The 23,373-nt window shown below is 44.4% G+C and overlaps 1 protein-coding gene across 1 annotated transcript in view; it reads left to right on the top strand.

Annotated features, from left to right (window-relative positions):
- The window catches only part of LOC139916162 (calcium/calmodulin-dependent protein kinase type II subunit beta-like), an 80,037-nt gene that overhangs the window by 13,577 nt on the left and 43,087 nt on the right, over positions 1 to 23,373 (top strand). Inside the window, exons 3-7 of the mRNA XM_078285370.1 lie at positions 2,749 to 2,808; positions 3,336 to 3,390; positions 4,019 to 4,084; positions 12,823 to 12,895; positions 23,005 to 23,107. Coding sequence (XP_078141496.1) covers positions 2,749 to 2,808; positions 3,336 to 3,390; positions 4,019 to 4,084; positions 12,823 to 12,895; positions 23,005 to 23,107 — 357 coding nt within the window. The remainder of the gene's footprint in view (positions 1 to 2,748; positions 2,809 to 3,335; positions 3,391 to 4,018; positions 4,085 to 12,822; positions 12,896 to 23,004; positions 23,108 to 23,373) is intronic.

Below are 23,373 nucleotides of genomic sequence, written 5' to 3'. Positions count from 1 at the left end.
TGATCCAGCCAGGCTGAAGCCAGGAGCGATAATGGACCTGAGTAGCAGCCTTCCCTGTTACAGAGGAGGTTGTATATCTCATCTTAAGTCAATCTCCAGCTGCTAATCCCAAGAAAGCAGTTCTCTGTGACTGATATGGTTTGCCAATCCCTGAGGATCTAAAGCTGAGGCGAGAAAAAAGAAAGAAAGAAGAAGAGCTGCACAATTTTCGTTTCCACACTTAATCACAGAATATTGGTGTGTTGGTAACATTGAAACATTTAATTTCATGTAGAATATTAGCTGTACTTCGAAAGCCAATATGTTGATAAGAAGTTGAAAAGTGAAGTAAAAATATTTTTCTTCCTCGAATCATCAAGACAAGATAATCAGGATTAGCAGTTTCGCCGTAGTCGTGCAGCCCTGCAAAGAAGTGTGGATAATAAAGGCTCAACCTGGCCATCTGGTAGGCTAAGCTAAGATGAACTTTACCGCTTACTCAAAGCCTTTTCTCTACTTGCATAGTGTAGAGCTTTGATGTCAGCAGATGCCACTGACAGAATGAAATGCAACACTTTTGCTTATGGCATGTTTTTCCACCATTTGACGCTGTAACATGATGGAGAACATACCTGGGAGTGTTGAACACAAGGTGGCAGTTGGGTAATATTCAAGACGAGGGACAAAGCCAGTCGGGGCGAGTTTGGCCGGAGTGAAAGTGTGGCGGTGTTTTGCCAGGAGACTGTGAACATGTGATCCCCCATAAATGACGCATCATCGGATTTAGGGCTCAGTTCATGAGCTAAGGACCACACCATCAACCGCATGTAGTTTTACGACATTTAATAACACCGAATATGATTACGATGGTAAAGCTGGAGTGCGATGATGTTTGAACTGCGGTTTGGGGAAGATGTTGGCGCCATGGGAACCCTGTGATAGAGAGACAGAGAGGGAGGGAGGTGGGGGCTTGGCTGAATGAGAAACAGCAGGACATGTAGGGTAGGTACGCTTATAAAGGTAAACAAGAGGAAGAGGTGGAGTTGAGCAGTGGTCCTGCTCCTGAAACTCAGCTATAATAGCTCCAATTAATGTGACCCTCTGGGCCAATTAGTAACAAGTAATGTCACCTGGTTTTCCTGTAATTGTAGCGCTGGACAGTAATTCTGGAACACAGTGGTGACATACATCATTCCCCCAAGTTTTGTCAAAATCCGATCAGCGGTGTCTGAGATATGGCGAGTGATACATGGAAGAACAAACGATGTAGCTGAGATATGGTTTGCAACGGATGAACAAATCAACAAATACATGGAAAAAGACCTATCCATTGCCTCACCCCCCCTTCCACACACACACACACACACACACACACACACACACACACAGTGAAAAGCTGGAGAACAACTGAATACAGAGAGAGAACGACAGATATGAAGTGAGAGAGGGCAAAGTTCTGACAGGGAAACCAGTCAGCTGAAAAGGGAATTTTCAGCTGACTGAATCTTCAAAAAGAAGTGCAAAAGAGGAGACAAGGACGGAGGAGAAGAAAGAGTCAAAGGCAAGAGAATCAAAGAGTAGAGTATCAGGCGGCGGTAGGCAGCAACAATCAGCGGCGTCTTTCTCCTTCGACAGAGCGACAGCAGCAGAGCTTTGTGTGTTTTAATCGCCCCTGTCTCCCCCCCCCCCCCCCCCCCCCCCTCGGTTCCCCCTCTCCTCCTCCACTCCTCCACTCCTTTCTCCGCCTCGCTCCTCTCATCTGCTAAGACTATAATCACTAGGTGCTCACTTCACTGTCACTCCTCGATGTGTGTGAGTGTGTGCGCTTGTGTATTTGCGTGTACGTTTGAGCGCGCGCATGTATGTGTTGTGTATATGTGTGTGTGTGTGTGTTTGTGTGTGAGCATGTGTGTGTTTGTGCCCATGCATATGTGCATGTGTGTGGGCGAAGACATGTTCATGCTTTCCACCGTGCTCTGCATGTATGCACATATGTGGTGGTCCACCCCCTACTGTGTGTGTGTGTGTGTATGTGGGCTGAGATGCCTGCTTGCTTGACAGCCATGGAATCCAGGTTGGCTAGCATCATTAGTCCATTACATAAGCGTACACACACACACACACACACACACACACACACACAAATGCAAATGCAAATACATACATACGTAGTCTTCCTATCAGACAATCAGCTTGCAGGCTTGTATTCTGACTCAAGAAGAGAAAAATAGCATAATTGTGTTGTTCTTTGATTTGTTCTTCAAATCAAATCAAAGCAGTGGAGATTTATTTTTTTCTGGCCTCAGAAATCCTGAGCAGTTACCTAAGCAGTTGCCTTTGGAAACAAAATATGTAAAGATATTCTGCCTTTGTTTTTTTTAAATCCATGCACAGTTGTTTGGTGTCCCTGGTTGCTGCATTTCATGGCATTCCAATCACAAATTCGATATTGTGAAGCACACGCATGCATGTGATATTTTGACTAGGTTTTGGTTCGCTGCCTTTCAGTAATCTGATCTCATCATGAATTCAAACTTCCTCCTTCCGCTACACAGGCCAAAACAAGGTGACGTATTTGTTACTGATTGGCCGTGAGAAGGACTGCATCATTCGTGGGGGACGACATGTTTATTGTTGCCTTGTTTCCTAAGTGTGTCAGTTCATTCAGTCACTTAAGGATAACTCCTCTCTCTCTCTGTCTCTCTCTCTCTCTCTCTCTCTGTCTCTCTCTCTCTCTCTGTCTGTGTCTCTACCTCTCTCGCCCTTCAGATCACCAGAAGCTGGAGCGAGAGGCTCGGATTTGTCGTCTACTGAAGCACTCCAACATTGGTGAGGGCCTGTCTCTCTCTCTTATTCCTCCTCTTAGAAGAAAACTCCCGATAAAACCCATTTATTACCACTCATTAGAAAATGTAACCCAGTTATTATAAATATATATAAGATTTCCCTTACAGAAAAACCACATGAGTTTCACATGCGGAAAAACCCCATGTGAAACACATCCCATCACATGGGCAATATGTGGAGCACATGTGCTTTTTCAGGTGCTCCACATGTGGTTTTGGAACATTTTCAGGTGCTCCACATGTTATAACATGTGATAACACAATTACATGTGATGCATGTGGAAAAACAGATTGAAGTAACCTTATATTCAGATTTCACACAGAGGATTTAGCTTACTGTGATTATATATGATTTGACACTCAATTATCGTGAGTCCCTGTGGTTTATAAGGTTTATACCCAGTTTATACATTCCAGCCATACTGAGATGATGAATTGATAATAAACAAACTAAAATAGTAATAAATAAACATTAAGAAATAAACATTTCTCTCTCTCTGTCTCTTACAGTTCGTCTTCATGACAGTATATCAGAGGAGGGTTTCCACTACCTTCTGTTTGACTTGTAAGTCATCCATCCTCCTCTCCTCTCCTCTCCTCTCCTCTCCTCTCCTCTCCTACTCTCTTCTCTCCTCTCCTCTCCTCTCCTCTCTCCTCTCCTCTCCTCTCCTCTCCTCTCCTCTCCTCTCCTCTTCTCTCCTCTCCTACTTTCCTGTCTTCTCTTCTCTTCTCTCCTCTCCTCTTTCCTCCTCCCATCCCCCTCTTCTTCTCCTCTGTTCCCAGCCTACTACTCACCCACCTTCCCCCCTTTCCCTCCTCTACCTCTTCCACCTCCTCCTCTTTTCCCTGCCCTTCTCCACATATGCAATTACATAACTCTCTCCTATATTTCCCCCCCCTCCCCCCTCCCCCCTCCCCACCACCACTAACACCACCACCCCCGCCCTCCGCATGCATCTCTCGGCAATTCCCTCTTGTTTCCATGGTAACGGTGTGGGAAGGGGAGGATGGGGGGGGCTAGGGTTGCCGCGGGAAACGAGAAACAAGAAGGGAGTCCTTGCTTCATAGTTTGAGCAGCACCCCCCCCCCCAATCTAATGACTGACTTAACCCAATACTAATGAGTGTGTGTGTGTGTGTGTGTGTGTGTTTGTGTGTGTGTGTGTGTGTGTGTGTGTGTGTGTGTGTGCACAGGGTGACCGGAGGTGAGCTGTTTGAGGACATCGTAGCCAGAGAGTACTACAGCGAGGCCGACGCCAGGTAGGAGCGCAGCCTTCGCCCCTGTGTGTCTGGAAGGGCTTCTCCTCTTGTCCTTTTATGGTCTGTGTCTTCTTCTGTTGTCTTCTCTCGTCTTCTTCTTCTTCTTCTTCTTCTTCTTCTTCTCTTTTTTCCTTTTTCTTCTCTTCTCTTCACATCTCTACTCTGCTCTATTCTTCTTTGCTCTTTTCTCTTCTTTCCTCACTTTTCTTCTCTTCGATTTTCTTCTCTTCTCGACTTTTTTTCTCACTTTTCTTTTTTCTTTACTTTTGCTTTCTCTTTTCTTTCTTCTCTTCTTTTGTTTTCTCTTTTCTTTTTTCCTTCTTCTCTTCTCTGCTTTTCATATCTCTTCTCTGCACTTTTCTTGTCTTTCCTCTTTTCTTCACTTATTTTCTTTTCATTTATTCTTTTCTCTGTACTTTTCTTTAATTTCTATATTTTCTTCTTCCCTTCATCTCTTCTTTTTTCTCCTCTTCTCTTTATTTCTTGGCGCTCTGTTCTTCTCTGGTGTTCTCTCTTCTCTTCTCTTCTCTTTCTCCTTTCTCTCTCTGTTGATTTCACCCTATTCTCCCTTTCGTTCTCTCGGTCTCTCCCTGCTTTCACTGCTATATTACTCATCCCCTTCCTCCCCTCTGTCTTTGCCCTCCTTTTCTTGTTCCCTTTTCTCTATCCATCTTCTATCCTTTGCTTCCTCCCTTATATCACTGCTACAGTAGCTCACCACTCACACTGACAGGAGAGACCTCATATTAGGGTTGGACCGATATTGGTTTTTGAAGGCCTTTCTTTCTTTCTTTATTTTTAAACAGACAGTGCACATTGATTGGCCAGATATTATTAGCCAAAAACTAAAGTTAAAAAGTACATATAAGAAACACAACATGCTAACATTTGTACAGATGCAGGTACAGTACAGATAGACAAACAGAACAAATATGAGGAAGTCTGACAAACACACAAGCTGGCACACCACCAACATGTAAGAGCAGGCAGCATTTTACATGCAAACAAGCCAAAGCACTGCAACATGCAAATAAGTGTTGGGCCTCAAAAGGGTTAGGATTCATGTTGACAGACTTGATTAGAAATGAGCCATTTATTTAGACTATGCTTAAATATATTGTAGGTTTTCCTATTGCGTATGTGTAGTGGCAGGGTTTTCCAAAGATGTGCGGCTCTCACTGAGAAAGCTGACTGACCGAAAGAGCTTTTTCTGAATGGAATGATACAGTCTCCTCTCCATGTAGATCTAGTAGACCTGCTACTTTGTGAATTCTGCTTAATGAGATCATTCAGAGGAGGTGGGGCTAAACCATGAAAAACTTTAAAAACAAGACAAGCATCTACAAATTTTATAAAAATTATCCCAACTCATAAGATCATGCTTGGAGAGAATCGTACAGCGGTGATAACTCTTAGGCTTGAATCTGCCAGTAGCGGATATTTTCTGCTGACATTCAATAGCTTTAAAGTAATAATCTATACCATTTTTGTATAAATAAATATCCATTTTGCTACTCTATAGCTATTTCTATATACATCATGTTTAATGGCATTTTTAGCAGCAGCAACAGCCGTTTGTTTGGAATAAACAGAAGAAGAACTGGGTAGTTAGCATGAGCAGCGATAGCCACCATGGATGAACAGACAAAGAAAAGAGCGCCACCTACAGAAACTCAAACTGCATCAACAGAAAATGCAAGCTCCGCCCACACTGTTTGATTGACAGGTGATTTCTGGGACATGCAGTGCAGAAACACCACAGCGATGAGCGCTGAGCATCAAAGAGAGTTACCAGTTTTTTAATAAAGCATCAAGTATTCAGTGTTTCCCTCAGATTTTTTTTCTTGTCAGGGTGGAAAAGCCTCTGAAACAGCATTTAGACCATTATTAATATTGATAATAAACTGCATCATATCTGTCATATTGAAGGTGGTTATTCAAATACAACTATCGGCCAACTGATATCGGTCTAACCCTACTTTCTATGCGTTTTAAAATGAGCTGATATGCTCGGGGTGAATCCCAATACTGTTAAGTTGCCCCCTTTCCTTTCTTCTCCTCTTGTGCTTTCACTTACTCTAACAGCGGCAGAGATAAAAACAACAGTGTGCAAGCAGAACAGAGAACAAGTTGCCCTGCCCACCTGTAGTGTGTGTGTGTGTGTGCGTGTATGTGTGTGTGTGTGCGTTGTTTGTCCCACTTGTTCCTTCCTCTCTCTCTCTCTCTCTCTCTCTCATTCTTTCGTCCTCATTTTCCCCCAGCTCACTTCTCCATCTTTTCTTTTTCACTCCTCACCGCCATCACCCTTGTTGCTGTATATCTCACTCCCACCACTCATGCTGACTCATCGACAAACACGGTTTGTGTGTGTGTGTGTGTGTGTGTGTGTGTGTGTGTGAGTGTGTGTGTGTGGGGGGGACGGACAATAGGCAGCAGGAGGAGGAGGGAGAGAGATAAAAAGGATAGTTGTGTGTGGGTGTAGGTCCATTCAGTAACATTGTAAGTCTTGTCTGTCTTGTCTTTAGTCCTAGTCTCTACTCCAAAACACTCTGAGTTGTAGCTTGAGAAGAGTCAGCTCAGTTAACCTGAACAAACAGTTTGAGTTTGGCTTTGTTAGCTAGCTAACTAGCCACCAGGCTAATATAGCAAAGCAACCGATGGTAATGACAACATACAAATACTGGCCACTACTAACACTAGCTTTTACTAGATATGTTAGCTAGTGTGCTAATCAGATGTGTTAACAACATGTCAGTGATGGTTAGCTGACCAGATACTATGGTTAGCTAGCTAACAAGCTGACATTATAAACACAAAATCAATCAGAAGTATCAGTGGAAAAATGATCAATCCCCAGTCAAAAACAGTTAACGATATCTATTGAATTCTGCTGAGATGACCGAGTCGTACGTTTAGAAACACAATCAGCAGTTCGCAGTCATTGTTGCCCATGAGCTGAGGACCTCCAATATGGCTGCCAGAGGGTGCGTTAGCTGACAAGCAGGAGTCCCATCCCACTGATGCTGTATAGCTTTGTTATGGGAATAACTGAGACACACACACACACACACACACACACACACATACACACTGACCAGTTGCGTTACTAATGTACACGATGATTTAAAAGTCAACAAAAAGTGTGTTCTCATTCATCACCTTCTCTGCCGCTGCACTGGTGCAAATAAAAGCCGTCCCTCTTCATTTGTTGAGTGAAAGAGGGATATTTGGATCACCTCTGTCTGCATTATCATGAAGACAGAGAGGTTGTTGATAGGTTGAATCCTGCTGGGAAATTAACGGTGCCAGCGTGTCTGAGGCAGCCACAGAGAGATTTACAATATAGAAGTCTGACTTTCCATCACTGAGTTTCTGTCCTGTCGGGTGACTCAAACTGATTAAAAAATAGAAAAATGACAGCCCTACTTCCTACGGCACAGCAGAAGCAGACACATTTACACACACACACACACACACACACACACACACACACTCTCTCTCTCTCTCTCTCTCTCTCTCTCTCTCTCTCTCTCTCTCTCTCTCTCTCTCTCTCTCTCGCTTGCTTCTGAGTTCCCGTTGCACAGTAAGAGCTGTATCTGGGCTGCTCAACATAAAGCTTTTTATATTACTCAGAGTATCTATATATTACAATTATTTTGCTAGATAGTGGCATCTTCCACATGAAAGTCTATGCTAATAAACTTCAGTTCAGTTGCAGATTTTTTTTATTGTGTAATAAATATACTGTAGATTAGATCATCATTTATCACTTAATAAATAATCAGCAGATTAAACAAATACAAAATATTTGTTAGTTGCAGCTCTATCTTTCTGTCTGCCATTGACTTTCTTATATCGTGTTGGCCCAGTATCTCTCTCAGTATGAAATACAATTCCATACACTGTTCCAACCTATTGCAATAATAATAAATGTTATAAGTGTACACAATAATGCCAAAGCTAGTACGCATCTGGCTTATTGTCGCTGCTAACCTTGACTGAGGCTATTGTAGCCGAAACCGAATAGTTTTTAATATTAAAGCTTTGGAAATTGATCTCCAAGAGTATCACTTTGCTTGATTCATGCACCATGGATGAACTGCAAGGATGCATCAGATATTTTGCCCTTTGACACTGGAGGATTAACTTTCAGCTATAGCAGATCCAGCTTGTTCACACAAACGACGACCGGCATTGTTGAAAATAAGGACAGCGTATTCTGCTGTTGTCACTTTTGCCAAGGTGGTCATTAATTTTCTAAAACTTCTGCTCTAAGGTAAAGGATTTCAGTGTGCTAATTATGTGGGATTTTTGCCTATTCATCTCCTGTGCACTAAGGAGGCCAGTTGTTTTGTCTTAACTGCATATTTAACATTTCCTGACAACTGCCAGCACATTTCTCCTCATGCCTGGATGCTGAGGAGCTTTTATTTTGGCTTCGGCCCAGTTCGAGGCAGTTTTGCCAACTCACAGATCCAGTAATATAATGACTGTGTTCCCACTGAGGTCAATACAAAACTGTTACAGGGATGTTATTAGGTCTTGATACGACAAATTGAGACAGATTTTTGAGTTTTGAGAACAGAGTTTTGACCGCAGCACTCGCTCACACACAAAAAGTTCTGTAACATTTAAGTAAAAAGGGTTTATGTATGTCAATGTCAGCGCACTGAGGGTGAAGTTATTTTGTTCTTTGTGTGTGTGTGTGTGTGTGTGTGTGTGTGTATGAGCTCACTCCCATGCATCTACACAATGCTAAAGTACTAATGACTGCCTATCTAAGCCCCCTAGTGATCACTCTCTTCCCCACCCACCTTGTAACCCCTGCAGTGTGCCTCCTTGGCACACACACACACACACATGCGCACACACACACACACACACATACACACACACACATGCACACTTTCCCCTCTCTGCTGAATGTCAGTCATCCAGGCCAACCCTGCCCCCCCCGCCCCCCCCCCCCCCCCCTTGCTCCCTTGGAGACCAGCAAGAAGTGGGACTTTAATTAGCTCCGATAATTAGTCACACACACATACACACACACACACACACACACACAGACCCCAAACTGTGCCACATCACACCTTATCTCCCCCTGCTCAGATTCTGTCAGAGTTTCTCTCCTATTGTGTTGGAGTGGAGGAAGGCCATTATCAGGAATTTAGGGTCAATTACACTTAATTTCAGCCACAGTACACTGATGCGTTGCCATGACGTATGCTTTAGTTGCCATGGCAAAGCATTAAAAAGGACGGGTATTTTTATTTATTTTTTTACAGACTTTTATTTTCATCCGAGAACATTTTCTACTGCTGTCATTCAACGTGGGTAACAAGGCAGGGAATGGTGGAATTTGTGTCATTTCGACCCTGTTCCTTAAGGTATTTTTACGTTACGCACAAGCTTGCACACGCTGTATTTCAACCCAATACGCATTTCAGTATCGAAAGCATATGCAGCCGCATGAGAGGGAGTGAATTCGTGCCCTCTCTTGACACACAGACTGGCTCTGTGGTTGATTTTCCTCCCAGTATCAGTTTACTGCCCTGCAGAGAACAGCGGGCCATTGTGGCTCAAAGTGCTGAGCTAGTCGCATTTTTCGGCCAGCTTCAGGCGGGCAACTGCGCTTTTTTCCCCTCTTTGTCCCAGCAGGAGTCCATAAACAGACAAATCCATTGGAATGACATTACGGTTTTGGGGAGGGAAGAGACAATGAGACATCAGAGGCAGACACAGAAAGACAAATAAAGCCGTGGGATGTTGCTGCTCTGTTACGTCTGTAATTAAGCGGCATTCACTAGGTTACTGTCGGGTCAAGACGCGTGTATCCGTGCACTCATCTTCCTCTTTCAACTTCATTAGTGTGTGTGTGTGTGGGGTGTGAACGACACATACACTCTCGCATCACTGCATCTCAGAGAGCAGAAGCACAGGAAAGTGTGACAGTAACCGAGCACAGGGCCGGCCGGTCTCACTGAGGAAATGGAGCAGAAAAGTGGGTCTTTCTCTGTGGCTGTTAGTCTCTTATCTGACTGAGTCTGAGCCACAAGCTGCCATGGAAGAAAAAAAAACAACAAAAAAACGGGGAGTGAACAGTGTTGTCGCTTCCGGTGAATATTGGAATGGCATGTTTGACCCAACGTAGAGTGAAAAAGATCATCCAAACTGGCAAAAAGTCCCACTGTGCATGTGTTGTACGTGCATTTCTTGTTCCCTGAGAATCCTCATTTCATAGTGTGGACAGCTATGGATCGGTCTGTTTGATCGGTTTTCTGAAAAACTTTATTATGATGTTATGATGCGTCTCACCATTGTATTTAGGCATTTTCAAATTTAGGCCTATTGGGGGATCTGCATTGTTCGTTTGTTCGTCAGTGTGTCGCGTGTGGTATTTCAGACACCGCTGATTGTATTTTGACGAAACTTGGTGTAATGATGCGTCTTACCATTGCATATCGCCATTTTTTAAATAACACCGACTGTCCCGAGGAGGGCGCTACAATTCCAGGTCAAAACAAGGTGAGATATTTGTTACTGATTCGCCCAGAAGGGGGGCTGCAGCATTCGTAGGGGACGACATGTATACTGTTAAGATTATTTTGGTTTTTTTTTGCCTTTATTATGATAGTTTTACAGTAGAGATAGACAGGAAAGATTAGGAGAGAGAGAGGGGGAAAGGTCCTGGGCCGGATTCGAACCCAGAACTTTACAGTTAAATGACATGCAGGACCAGGACGCCCCGACATGTTTACCGTTGCCTTGTTTTCATTTTTTCCTCAAGGCAGCCGATGCGTTTGCTGAAGCAGCCTTGTAGCCCGTTGGCTCGGCTCGCTGCTCTCAGCCGTCTTGTCAAATACGCGAGGCTGATTCTGCCGAGGGACGCCCAGGTGCTTTCTCTCATCCGCTGAGTCTGTACAAGGCTCTCGCTTTTGTGCTATTTTGATCGCTCCCTCGTTCGCCCTGCTCTTGAATCACTGGCGCTGCTCTCAGAGTACAGAATGGAGCTGTTAGTACACTGGCCTTCTCCTTGGCCGCCGTGTGTGTGTGTGTGTGTGTGAGTATGTGTGTGTGTGAAAGAGAGACGGAGAGAGAGCGTGAAAGAGATAGAGTTCTTGTACTTCTATCCTTGTCGTAACCAATTTTAGAGTGTGGAGTGAGGAGATTTTTGTGAAGTAAGGTCATTTTGGCATACATGCATACTTCCACTACATTTTTAAAGCAAGACATACTTTTCACTTTTCCATGTTTGCTTATGACTCGTCATCTGGGTTTGATTTTTCGACCAAATAGCGTGTGAATGCAATGCTGACTTTGAAGTCCCGGATATCGGAGCCTCCCACCAGCATGTGAACGCACCACAAATCAATGCAGGCATTAAACTAAATTACCACGTAACGATAAAGTAACTTTGACAAAAATAAACCAGGGCAGGATGTTCACTATGATGGATTGCCCATCTCAAGCAAGTTTCAGCTCTCTGAAAGTTGATTTTACCGTACCGTACTGAAATGAATGGAAACGACCCGGAAGGTAGTAACCGGGTTAAAACACCCAAAAACACGGTGCTTTAAGGTTAGGATTTGGAATTAGGGTTAAGGTCAGAAGTAGGATTAGGTTTAGGTTAGGTTATGGGGAAGGTTAAGGTTAGTTTATGGTTTATTAAATATAGGTGTATCACATCATAAGCTATGCATGTACCTGTCATGTTTTCCTGTGTGTTGCGCGTTGCAGATTTATGTGTGTATAGTGTGTGTGTGTGTGTGTGTGCGCGTGTGTGTGCATATATCTCTCTCATTCTCTCTCGGTCCTCCCACTCAGTAGACACTGTGTGGGTGTGGATCCTGCAGGCTGCCTGTCTCCTTGCTCCTGCTATTAGTCACATATTCTGCACATTACACTCTCTCGCTGCACCAAGCCTACACACACACACACACACACACACACACACACACACATAACACGCATGATAGAGTGAGGTACATTTAACTCCTTCGGTGCACACACACTAATATTGTTTCCCTTTCAATGATGGAAAAATGGCCTGGCATCAGCCCACCGCCCCTCTGTGATTCAGTTCCTTCCTATAGCTAATCGTTCCATTTCTTTCATCTATTATTATCTTTCCTCTGCTCTTACAAACCTTCGCATCTCCTCTCTCACAATCTGTCACCCTTTCTTCTGCTTTTCTTTTCCTTTCCTTTCCTTTCCTTTCTCCCTCTCCTCTCCTCTCCTCTCCTCTCCTCTCCTCTGTCAGTTTTGTTCCGATGTTGTCTGGCAGGTTGTTCTGCTGTGGCCGGTCTTGTCTCTCATCATGTTTAAAAAAACAAAACAAAACAAAACGTTTTTTGTCTCCTCCACCTGCACTCACCCATCCCTCCTCCCCCTTCCACATCTCTATCTGCATCTGTCTTCCTCTTCCTCTCCTCTGCCTCGCTATCCTCTTCCTCCTATCCTCTCCTTCTCCTCCTCCTCCTCCTCCTCCTCCTCTCTTATTCCATCGCTGTCACTCTGTTTTCCCTTAATCTGCCATTTTCTCATTTAAAAAAAAAAAAATCTTCTGCATCCCCTTCACGTCATGTCGGGATCCACCTGCCCGTCACTCTGTTCACCTGCCATCCTCTCTCCTCTCCTTCACCCCCCCCCCCTTCCCTTCCACCTCTCCATCTCCATCCCTCCCTTCACACCCCCCCCCTCTCCACACCGTCCCTCCTCTCTCTGTTTTGTCTTCACAGTCACTGTATCCATCAGATTCTAGACAGTGTCCATCACATTCACCAACATGACATAGTGCACAGAGACCTGAAGGTTAGTATATGTAGAGGAGCATCTGCACCCCCCCCCCCCCTTCCTCCCCCCCGCCCTCCTTTGCCTGCTCCCCTCCCTTTCCTTCTTCCCTCCCTTCCTTCCTTCCTTCCTTCCTCCTCCGTCTCTTGTCTGTCTGTGTTGTCTGTGCGTTGACGGTCTGTCCGCCTGTCCGACTTGTCTCTTGGTATGCTCTTATGTTTTCTTCTTCTTGTGTTTTTTTTTTTTTTTTAATCGGAGGTCCCTGGCCTGCCCCACCCATCGCCCCACCCACCCACCTATCCTGCCCCCCCCCCCCCACACACTTCCCCTTCCCAATCATCCTCAAACTCTAAAAATCAAACAAACAAACAAAAAGAAACGCTCCTGTTGCACTGACTGACAGCCGGATCGATCAATGAACCAGCCTCGCCCCACCCATACACTCCCCAACCAATTACCCCCCACCTCTCCATACACTCACACGCACACACACACACACACACACACACACATGTGCACACTCACACACACCGAGCACACAGGCTTCTTCAGCTGCAATAAATGGCCGGTCTTTTCACATGCCCATACCACATGTACGCACACACACACACACACACACACACACACACACACACATTTACAACCATCAGATTTTCCCAAAGGGAAACCACAGTGTTGTTTACTGTGATCTTCATTGATTTTCTCCTCCTCCTCCCTCCTCTCTGTCTTTGAGTCACTGATTTTTTACTATCGATCCCTCATCTCTGAATTACCAAGACGGCCTCGCTCTTGTTTAACAACAGCGTTTTTCTACAGTATTTTTAGATCCTAAGGAGAAAAAAAAACGCAGCAAAAGAGCTGCAGTGGGTTTAAAACAATGATAATTTGTTTTATGAGTTATGAAACATTCTTATGAGTACCTCCTGGGTTGGAGGTTTGTGTATGGAGATGCTTTTATCTTTGCTGCTGAATTATTCGTTCCCTAAAACAGACTCTAAAACAGACCAGCAGCGCCACGGCAAACCCTCCGGGCCGCTACACAGGATCCGTAGTATTTTCTCTTCTCTCTCTAGTCTACATGTACTGTTAGGATAGTGTTGAAGCAGCAGTCTCTCTCTAGTCTAAATACACTGTTAGGCAGCGATATAGTGGAGGGTAAACCCACCTAAACTCTATTTACCCACATTTTCATGACATAAAGCTTTCCGATGTAAATTCACAGGATACAGCATAGCAAGTATTTCGAAACTGGCCTTTTAAGGGGAAAGAAAGCATACAGTAACGCTCTTTTGTGAAAATTGAATAGATTTTTTTATTGCTTGCCCTATGATGATCACCAACTGGTGGTCATAGTTTAGCCCCCTTTTTAATTACCACTACATCCCTGCTGTTAGGCTAGTGTTAAAACAGCAGTCTCTCTTTTAGTATAGCATAGGAACAGCAGATAACGCTCATACAGTGACTGCATGCGACTACTGAGAACTGATATACTGTGATCAATAGTTCTCTGCCTTCTTTTGGGATAAATCAGTTCACATTGGCTTAGGCTGTCATGCCATACAAGACCTAGTGATGCTTAGAAGTGCAAAAGGTTAGAAAGATATCTATCATGTGCCAAAATAAAATTTTGTTGCTTGCTTACAGTAAGCACCAAACATGAAATATTATGTTGCATTTAGAATCACAATAAAATGTATCAATAAAATCTCTGGGATTATTATAAGTAGTGTTGGAAATAGTTGTTGAAGATACAATATACACATTGATTCTTCAATTGTTATACCTACAATTGCAGATCCTTTTTGCATTCAAACAATATAATAATAATAATGCATTTTATTTATAATGCATTTTTCACTAAAAGCAAATCTCAAGCGCTAGAAGAAGACAGTTTGAATAGAAAATGCCTTCCAGAAAATTAACTATTTACAAAACAGGTTAAATGCCTATTTTGCTGTCACATATTGTCAGTCCTGTCACTTTTACCCTGAATCAGTTTGAGTAAAAAACAAGTGCAGATTCTGTTCAGCTCCATGCTGCATTTGTGGCAGCAGCATAAAGACCTAATTATCAATTTATTATCTGGCTCCCTAGCTGCCTTCATCTGTCCTGTGAAGAATACGCTAACGTTGGGTTACTTGGCTTGCTAGTTGACATTAGCAAACATATCTTATAGTGAAGTACATAGAAACACTGCTTATAACTCTCTCTCATAACACTCTCTCATAAAAATATTTAGCTATATGCATCACTGTATGGCAGCACTCCAAGTAAACTGATAGAAGAATCCAGAAGTAAGTTTTCCTCTTGTGTGACATCGCCAAAACTCACAAAATTTGAAGATGATTATGGGAGATAAAAATTGCAGCTAATGCGTAAAGATTAATTGTTAAAGGTAAATTTTCACAATAATGCAACTTTTCCGTCACTTAATTAATCATATACAGCTCAATACAGAACAGAGTTGATTTGTAGAAAGTGTTTTTACCACACCATGATGAAGTTTTATAGCATAGAGGAGTGAAGTGTCTCAGTTCTGGTCACCCTGGCTGAATAAAGACTATTGTGCCGTGGTAAAATTATTTTCAATCTACTTTTAAAAAAAACAAAAGTCAGGAGTAGAGGGGCAATTTGAGCACCACAGGGGAGGGAATTCTACAGATTGGACCTTTAAAATACAGCGAATACTAGGTGTGATATCCAAGGCATGACCATCCCTATCTGCTAACTAACACAGGAACGTTTGGGATGATCTCCCTCCACCACACACACACACACACACACACACACACACACACACAGAGGATTCTCACCCTGCGGGTCACAGAGCTCAACAGCTGACAAAGCGGGGGAGGATGGATACGCTGAGGCACACACACACACACACACACTGAACTGTGTGTATACACATCCACACATTCGTTCCACTCACACAGGAACACATTTGTATCTGAATGAGTGTGCAAGTGCTCATGCACACACACACACACACACACACACACGTACATTTCATAGATGGAAGTAGTTTTGGCGTCGACCACACACTTACAGAGACACGCACCCACATGATCTTGTTGGCTTTCAGCGATCACTCACACACACACACACACACACACACACACACACACACACACTTGGGCATTGGATGTGACCTGCCCAGTATTTATTCATTGGGAGACCTTTAGAAACAAGACACAGGATTCTAATTTATAGCCCTGAACTTTACAGCCATGCCAGTCTCTCTCTCTCTCTCTCTCTCTCTCTCTCTCTCTCTTTCTGTCTCTCCTTCCCTCTCCCTCTGTCTTGTTTCTCTCGTCTCTGGCTCGTTGCTGCAATATCACACAGGCTGGTCTGCTTCCTGCTTTATTGCAACCTGTAAAGCCAGTATTTCAGGCGCTGAATGTTTCTTAGATTCCAATTCTGGTTTACTGCATTCCTATCCTATTTACAGCTCAGTAAATGCCACTACACAGTATGATGGATCCAGTGTGTTCGATAACAGAAACATATATAAAGTTGCCTATCCTATTTTCATTGTTAGTTTGCTAGTTCACTGTTTATCATTTGTTTGACAGGCAGAAGTTGTGAGTTCACATGCCTAAAGAAAGTGATATACAGGCGACATTTTGAGGCAACGCTGCCAACATAACAGGAGTTTTTTCCTAATGCGCTAGTTCCTTCTTGGGCATCATGTTATTGGCACAAATACATTTTGTGACGATTGTCAATACCCAAGTACCCATCTACCTTTGCCTTTAAATCTAACCCATCTAGCGTGGTTTTAAAGGATAATTCCGCCCTCAGATACTCTTACACTGTTTTATATCATCAATTTGTGACGTTCAGTACTTTCCAAGTGTTGTAATTTACTTTTCTGGTGAACCCACTTTGTTATATTCAGCTGTAGCTTATATGTGTCGGTGGAGAGAGATATAGTGATTTAGGTGATATAGGTTTTCCAGTTATTCAAAACATAACACGTCTTGTGGCTGCATTGCATTCTGGTCTACTGAAGCTACTGTCAGTGGAGAAATTGGTCTCTCTCCTCTTTTACGATGGATTTCTCCCTGTATAATCGTTGATCGGTGCAAAATGATGAGTCTAGAAAGAAGCTTTTGCGCTTTGATTCTGAGAGACTGACACCAAAACCTGACGTTTACCGGTGATGTTTTAGATCACTGAAAAATTTGTTTTAAAAAAGTTTGTCCAGTTATCCGGGGGAATAAGAAAACTGCAAAACACAACAAAATGCGCCCAGAAATACAAGATACAATGTTTTTTTTTTTTTAACCGTGTTAAAGTGTTTTAGGGTGGATTTTTCCTTTAACTTACTTTAAATTAATTGGCTTTAAAAAAATACATGCAGTTGCGAGCACAAATACACTATTTACACACACACACACACACACACACACACACACAGAAATCTCCCTCTCAACCTTTATATTGTCAGTGCACAGGCAGCACACATGCATGCTCAAGCACTCTCACACACAACGCCGCATCCCCAACAACACAGGTGCTTATGTGTGAGTGTGTGTGTGTGTGTGTGCGTGTGTGTGTGTGTGTATGCAGCTCCGCACCAGTCCACACCTCCCACAGCTGGACCCAGACAATGTACATGGCCCTACGCACACATGTACGTGTTGTCTGTCTCATAATATATATCTATCTCTTTCCCCTCTCACAGATATATGACCTAGTCTGTGCACAGACTCTCACACCTGATTCACCCCTCAGCGTCCCCCTCTCAGTTTTTGACTTTTGGGTTTTTATTTTTAGTGGAGATCAGAGTGACAGCTCTTGTCAGCGGAGGCTGGCAGTAGAGATGGCGTTGATCCCAGACACATCTTTTAAATGTTATAAATTGTACAATGACTCACTCCTTCCCTTACCTCCTTCATCCCCGCCCTCCCTCCCCCCATGGCCAGCCACTTTCTCACACACTCTTTCATCACCTGAGGCCTTCTGGCTAAAACATGGGTGGGTGGGGGGGTTAATATAGAATCCACCTGCAGCCAACTGGAGAGTAAAGTGGTCTAATTGACAATAGTGTGCTCCCCAGATGAGTATCGAGTACATCTGTTAGTTAGTTGGAGAACATAATGAGCCAAAGGAATCTACTGTTGCAGAGGACCCACAGCTTTGCCCTTCCAGACTGGCCTGGTCCAACCCATAGCTACAGCCGAGTCCAAAAAGCCTCACTAATGAAGGCCGCCGATGACCTCAGCTGCTCTACAACGTGTTCCATAGACCCTATTCCCACGGCAGCCATTTTGAACTTAGGTCACTCTCGGCGTGGGAAACTCCACCCAGAAGAGCAAATGCATCCCGGCTACTGTATGTCCTACTGTTGTGTCCCAAGATGCACATCATACAAACATTAGGAATCTGACAAACATTTATCATTCCTCAGATTCCCAACTGAAAAATGTATTAGAAACAAATGGATCTCAAGACCCTGGAGGGGTTTAAGTTCACATTTTAAGGTAATCTGTTTTTGGTCCACTATGGTTAGCTACCGGAATCTAGCCTAGGTAGCTAACTAGTAGCTAACTAGCCAGTAAGCTGGCTAAAATCCCAGCTAAATTCAAGCAATCGTTGTAGGTGTTGTTCAAGAGATTGCTAGCTAATTTGATAACTGTTAGGTCTATCTGAAGTCCTCACTTATGTGTTGACACCAGTTTTATATGCCAACCTTACAGGGAGACTTTTCCTGTGTGTAACGTAAATTTAAAAATGGCCACTGTGGGAGTAAGGTCAATATTGATGATGGACACCCTCGTCTAGCGATTTAGCTACTGAAACCTGATTGGCTGCCTTTTAAAACCCCGGGCGTGTGCTTAGCCGTGGGTCGGGCGAAGCCAGTGAAAGGCAAAAGTGTGAGGCCTGGCGACAGAAGAGCCCTTTCAACCTCTCCCCTACCCCTTGACCTCCACACTCCTCCTCCACCATATCCCCCTTCCCTCCCCTCCCCTCCCCTCCCCCCGCCCCTAGCCTGTGCACGGGATTGTAGCACTGCTCAGACTAACATGCGCCCCCCCCCCCCCCCCCCCCCCCCCTCCCCCTGGTGTTTGCATGCAGTCATTGCATCCAGCAGATCCTGGAGGCGGTGCTTCACTGCCATCAAATGGGCGTGGTGCACCGGGACCTGAAGGTGAGTGATGGCTATCACCTTGCTGTCCCTTGAGAGTGTGCTTGTATATTTGTGCAGGTGTGTTTGTGTTTGTGTGTGTGTGATATCTGTGTAGGTGTGTATAAGTCTGATAAGTTTATGAGAAACTGTTTGACCGTTCTGTTTATGGACATATTGTCCCTCGCAAAGCCTCTGGAGTTAGGGAGGGCTTTGAAAGAGAGAACAGTTCCTGATATAAATACACTAGCTCCCTTATTAACTCTGTACACTGCTGGTCTACACAACGGCTTGTTGTACAGATAGACAGCCACTCTGAGCCAGTTTAGGCAAGTAAGCCACAGCTCCACTTCCCAGCCAGAGTTAAACCAGTCTCTACAGCTGAGACCTTTGACCTTTCTCTGGCTCTGCCCTGCCAAACGCAGCCTCCAGCTCTCTGTAGTCACCTCTTTCCCTGTTGTCTAAACACCACTTCCCCCAGCCTGTGGAGATTTCAAGCATGCAACGCTGGTCACGCTGGCTGACTAATGCCTCGGCTATGTAACCTCCTTGGAACGGGATCACGACTTCAGCTCCTCAGGGAGTGGCCTGCCCTTGTTTTGTCGATAAGACGAGATCCATCATGGCCGGCCTCGGACGATTCTCAATCTGACCTCTGGCTCATTTACCTGTCAGTAAGAGTTGTTAGCTATTGATTAACAGAAACCCTGTGTCATTTTGATTGCCTTCATAGATCAGTTGATGGCCCTCAGTGCCGCAAAGGTGACAGTTCATTTTCCGTAAACGGCCTTCAATTGAGTCTTGGTGTCATATCATTTGTCCGTATCGGCCAGAGCCCTATGAAGTTATTGGCTGGCGGGGCAGTCGTTTTTAGGGTTAGAAACCGAAAACCAGTTATACATTTTGAACCAGTTTCAAGTTTCTTTGAACTGTGGGATTGATTAGAAATGGAGTCCTAAGAGCGTAATTCAAATGCACTCGCCATGTGACTTCGGTGAGCAGTAACGTTGCTCTCTAGGATTTCTCTGCTGAGCTTGAGTTGTGTTTTCAGTGCTTAGTGCTGCTTTATTTACAAAGGTCAGTGGAGCCATTGACTGACAACTGCTCTAAAATTTGGCTTTACATGGGTGGAAATTTGGCTAAATGCAGTGCCAGTTTCCTGCAAATGCCTCAAACATGATGAGCTGAATCGGAATCAGAATCTGGACGGATAAAATTCAAACAATCCCCCGCCCTTCTCCTGTCCTGTCTTGTCCCCTGGTAATGTTTGTGTATGTGCATGCCTGTATGTCGCATCTTGTTTTGCATGATGCTGTTTGTCAAGTAGGCCTGCTCTATGCAAATGTCAGTCCCAGCATTCCAGCAAAGGCGTGTTGTGTTTATCAGAACTGTTGTGGCCATTTCTTTATTTAGCCGACACGTCTATCCGGTTTCACACCCAAGCATCGGGGGGCATTTCATGCAATAGGTCATAGTGTGATGACTGAGGACAGCCTCTGTGCCAAGATCCCTCAAATTAGTAATTGGGTTATGGCAAATGAAATGACAACACAGTGAAAAGATCTATATATGTGCCAAAGAAACAGACACAACCAAATTGGCATATACAGTATGTGCAGATGATACACTGCTTTTTGTCATGACTGAAATCAAACACGTGTATATCAGTCTCAAAGGCATTCAGGCACAAGTCATGGGTATAATTCAATTAAGACAGATAACATAAAAAAGAATGGTTTAGCATAGACACAGAGATCATCAAAGTGGTGTAATGTCTTCAAGCTCTGTCTTTGTCAGGGCAAATTGACTTAGGGGCGGGTTCTGGTTTCACACTACAGCCATCTGCTTAAATTGGAGTGCCCTTTTAATGGAGGCCTGCGTCTCCTCTACTTCCTGTGAAGGAATTTGAGCAGAAGCTTGTCAGGAATGCCGCAGCAGCTCCCGATTTTCTCGAGAGAGGGAGAGAGAGAGGGAGAGAGAGAGAGAGAGAGATGGGAATCATTCCATCTGAAACACCCACACATGACCTGCTCTTGAACGCAGCTTTCTCTCTCTCCCCTTCCCCTCCCTCTCTCCCTCTTCCTCCACTAAACCACTTGCTAGTCATCAGTGTGCTCGGCTGTGTGTACACATCTGAGTGTACATGTGTGTGAGTGTGAAAAAGACACAAAGGAGATGGCGAGGGAGGGAGCGCTTGTGTCAGAAAGTGATAGCGATTGCTGCTGGTATGTGTGAACGTGTGGCCTGGATGCTTCGCATTGCGTCCATGCACCTTTTTGATGGCAGCTCATGCTTCATCAGAATTTCCGCCCACAACCGTTTTCACGGATTATCTTACTGCTGCAGTGTTGGCAAGTTCTAACTCCCCCGTTTACAAAAGAGTAAAGCCTAACCAAGTGGTAGAGCCGGGAGAATGTGATGACACGAGGTAGGCAGAGCGCCTCAGGATTACTCGCTCGCTCACTCGCAGTCTCTTTCTTTCTCTCTGTCTCTCTCTCTTGCTCGCTCCCTCCCTTCTACTCATGAGCTCAAAGCCGAGCCTTTGCTGTTCTAAGTATCTATGCCTTAAATGTAAAGTATTCCTACGTCTCTAAACAAATTAGGAGGGGAGTGAGAGAGTAGGTGGAGAGAGAGGGGAGGGGAGAGGGCCAGGGTGGGCGTTTTGAGGAAAGAGAGGGGAAGCCAGGGGATGTAAAAGACACAGGCTGCTGCAATGCAGGGGAGGCAGTGACAGAAACGCAGCCTAAATATAATGTCCCCACTGCCCCTGTACCGTAAGTGTGCATTTATGTTTCTGTGTTGACGATGGTGCATTTCAGGAAGCAAGTACACACGCTGAACGGCAGAGGAGGGAGATTTGATCAACTGACATTGTAACGGCTCCCATAAGTCCCCTTACCCTGACCCAGTAATAGGCTCATGTTCTGAGTTTTAAATACAAACATTTCTCAGAGGCAGAGCTGCTCTGGAGGCAGAAATAATCTCATTGGTTGAGTTAAACCACAGTGGGCGGAGCCAAAGAACCACAGTTTTTCTGGAAGGAAGCTAATATTATGAAGCCTATCACTCCGCTACTAATTGAAAAAATTTGATGTAGCCATGTTAAATTAGCTAGGATATCTAGTTAGCCTAGCTGACCTTCCAAGTTCAAACTAGCCATACTAGCCTACAGCTATCTAGGTAAGCTAGTTAGCTAGCTGCTGACCTTCCAACATCATGAATGTCATGATCATGAATGAATGAAATAAAGAAGTCATTGCCATTTATATTTTATTTCTATTTTGACCTTCCTTCTTTGCCATTCAATTTTGCCAGTTAGCTAACTTGTTCTTTGGCCCCGCCCCTTGTTCTTTGGCTCCGCCCCTTGAGATTATTTCAGGCTCCAGAGCAGCTCTGCCTCTGAGAAATGTACGTATAACTGAATCTCCAATCTGCACAGATGTAGACCAGGTGGCAGGTACCAGACCAGAAGCCGGCTCAGTATAGCAGTTTCGCCGATCCACTGAGGAAGTGAGATTGAGGGAGATATAGAGAGTTAGAGTGAGAGAGAGCAGGGGCCAGTGGGGATAGCAGCCCATTATTAGAGCCCTCCTCTGACAGAGAATAATGAGGTTGGCTGCCTTATCTGGGCCACAGAGTTGGAGCCTATAGACCACAGCACACCACAGGGGGCTAGGACAAAAAGGCACTGCAGACTTCACAATCGAAGGGTTTAACACTCTATTGAAACGTGGATGAACCTATATTGTACGACATTCAAATGAGGTGTGTGTGAGGTGTGCGTGCGTCTGTGCGTGTGTTGATTACAATGTGGATCAGTAGTACCTACAACCTGTGTTAAAGAATATACTGTATAAACCCCACGCCAAGCTATATGTGCATGCTTGTCCACTACCTCCAACTCTTCCCCCGCCAGGAGTGTGTATTTGTTTTCTGCCCCCTACCCTCCATGTCAGTGTGTTCGGTAACCTCAGCTCCCTCCTCCTCCCCTCTCCAGCCAGAGAACCTGCTCCTGGCAAGCAAATGCAAGAACGCGGCGGTGAAGCTGGCCGACTTCGGCCTGGCCATCGAGGTGCAGGGTGATCAGCAGGCCTGGTTTGGTATGTACCGCAGCTCCGAGGAAGTTAGTCACATTTACATTTTACATTTTAGGTGTCTAGCTGACGCTGTTCTCCAAAGTGGCTCCCAATGAGTGCAGCAGTAGAATAAGCTTCAGTTACTAGCTCACCAAAATTACAAGCAATACTGAGGAGTGGAAGGGTCAGAGCTCCTTAGTGCCCTGGCAATATTGCAAGAAATGGTTGATGCTGCACCTTTCTGAGTTGGTTGTTTACTTCAAGTGTGTTGGTTCAATACGAATTAATCA

The sequence above is a fragment of the Centroberyx gerrardi genome, chromosome 8 (genome assembly GCF_048128805.1).
Source record: "Centroberyx gerrardi isolate f3 chromosome 8, fCenGer3.hap1.cur.20231027, whole genome shotgun sequence".
NCBI classification, from domain to species: Eukaryota; Metazoa; Chordata; class Actinopteri; order Beryciformes; family Berycidae; genus Centroberyx; species Centroberyx gerrardi.
This window is presented reverse-complemented; position numbering and strand designations above follow the sequence as displayed.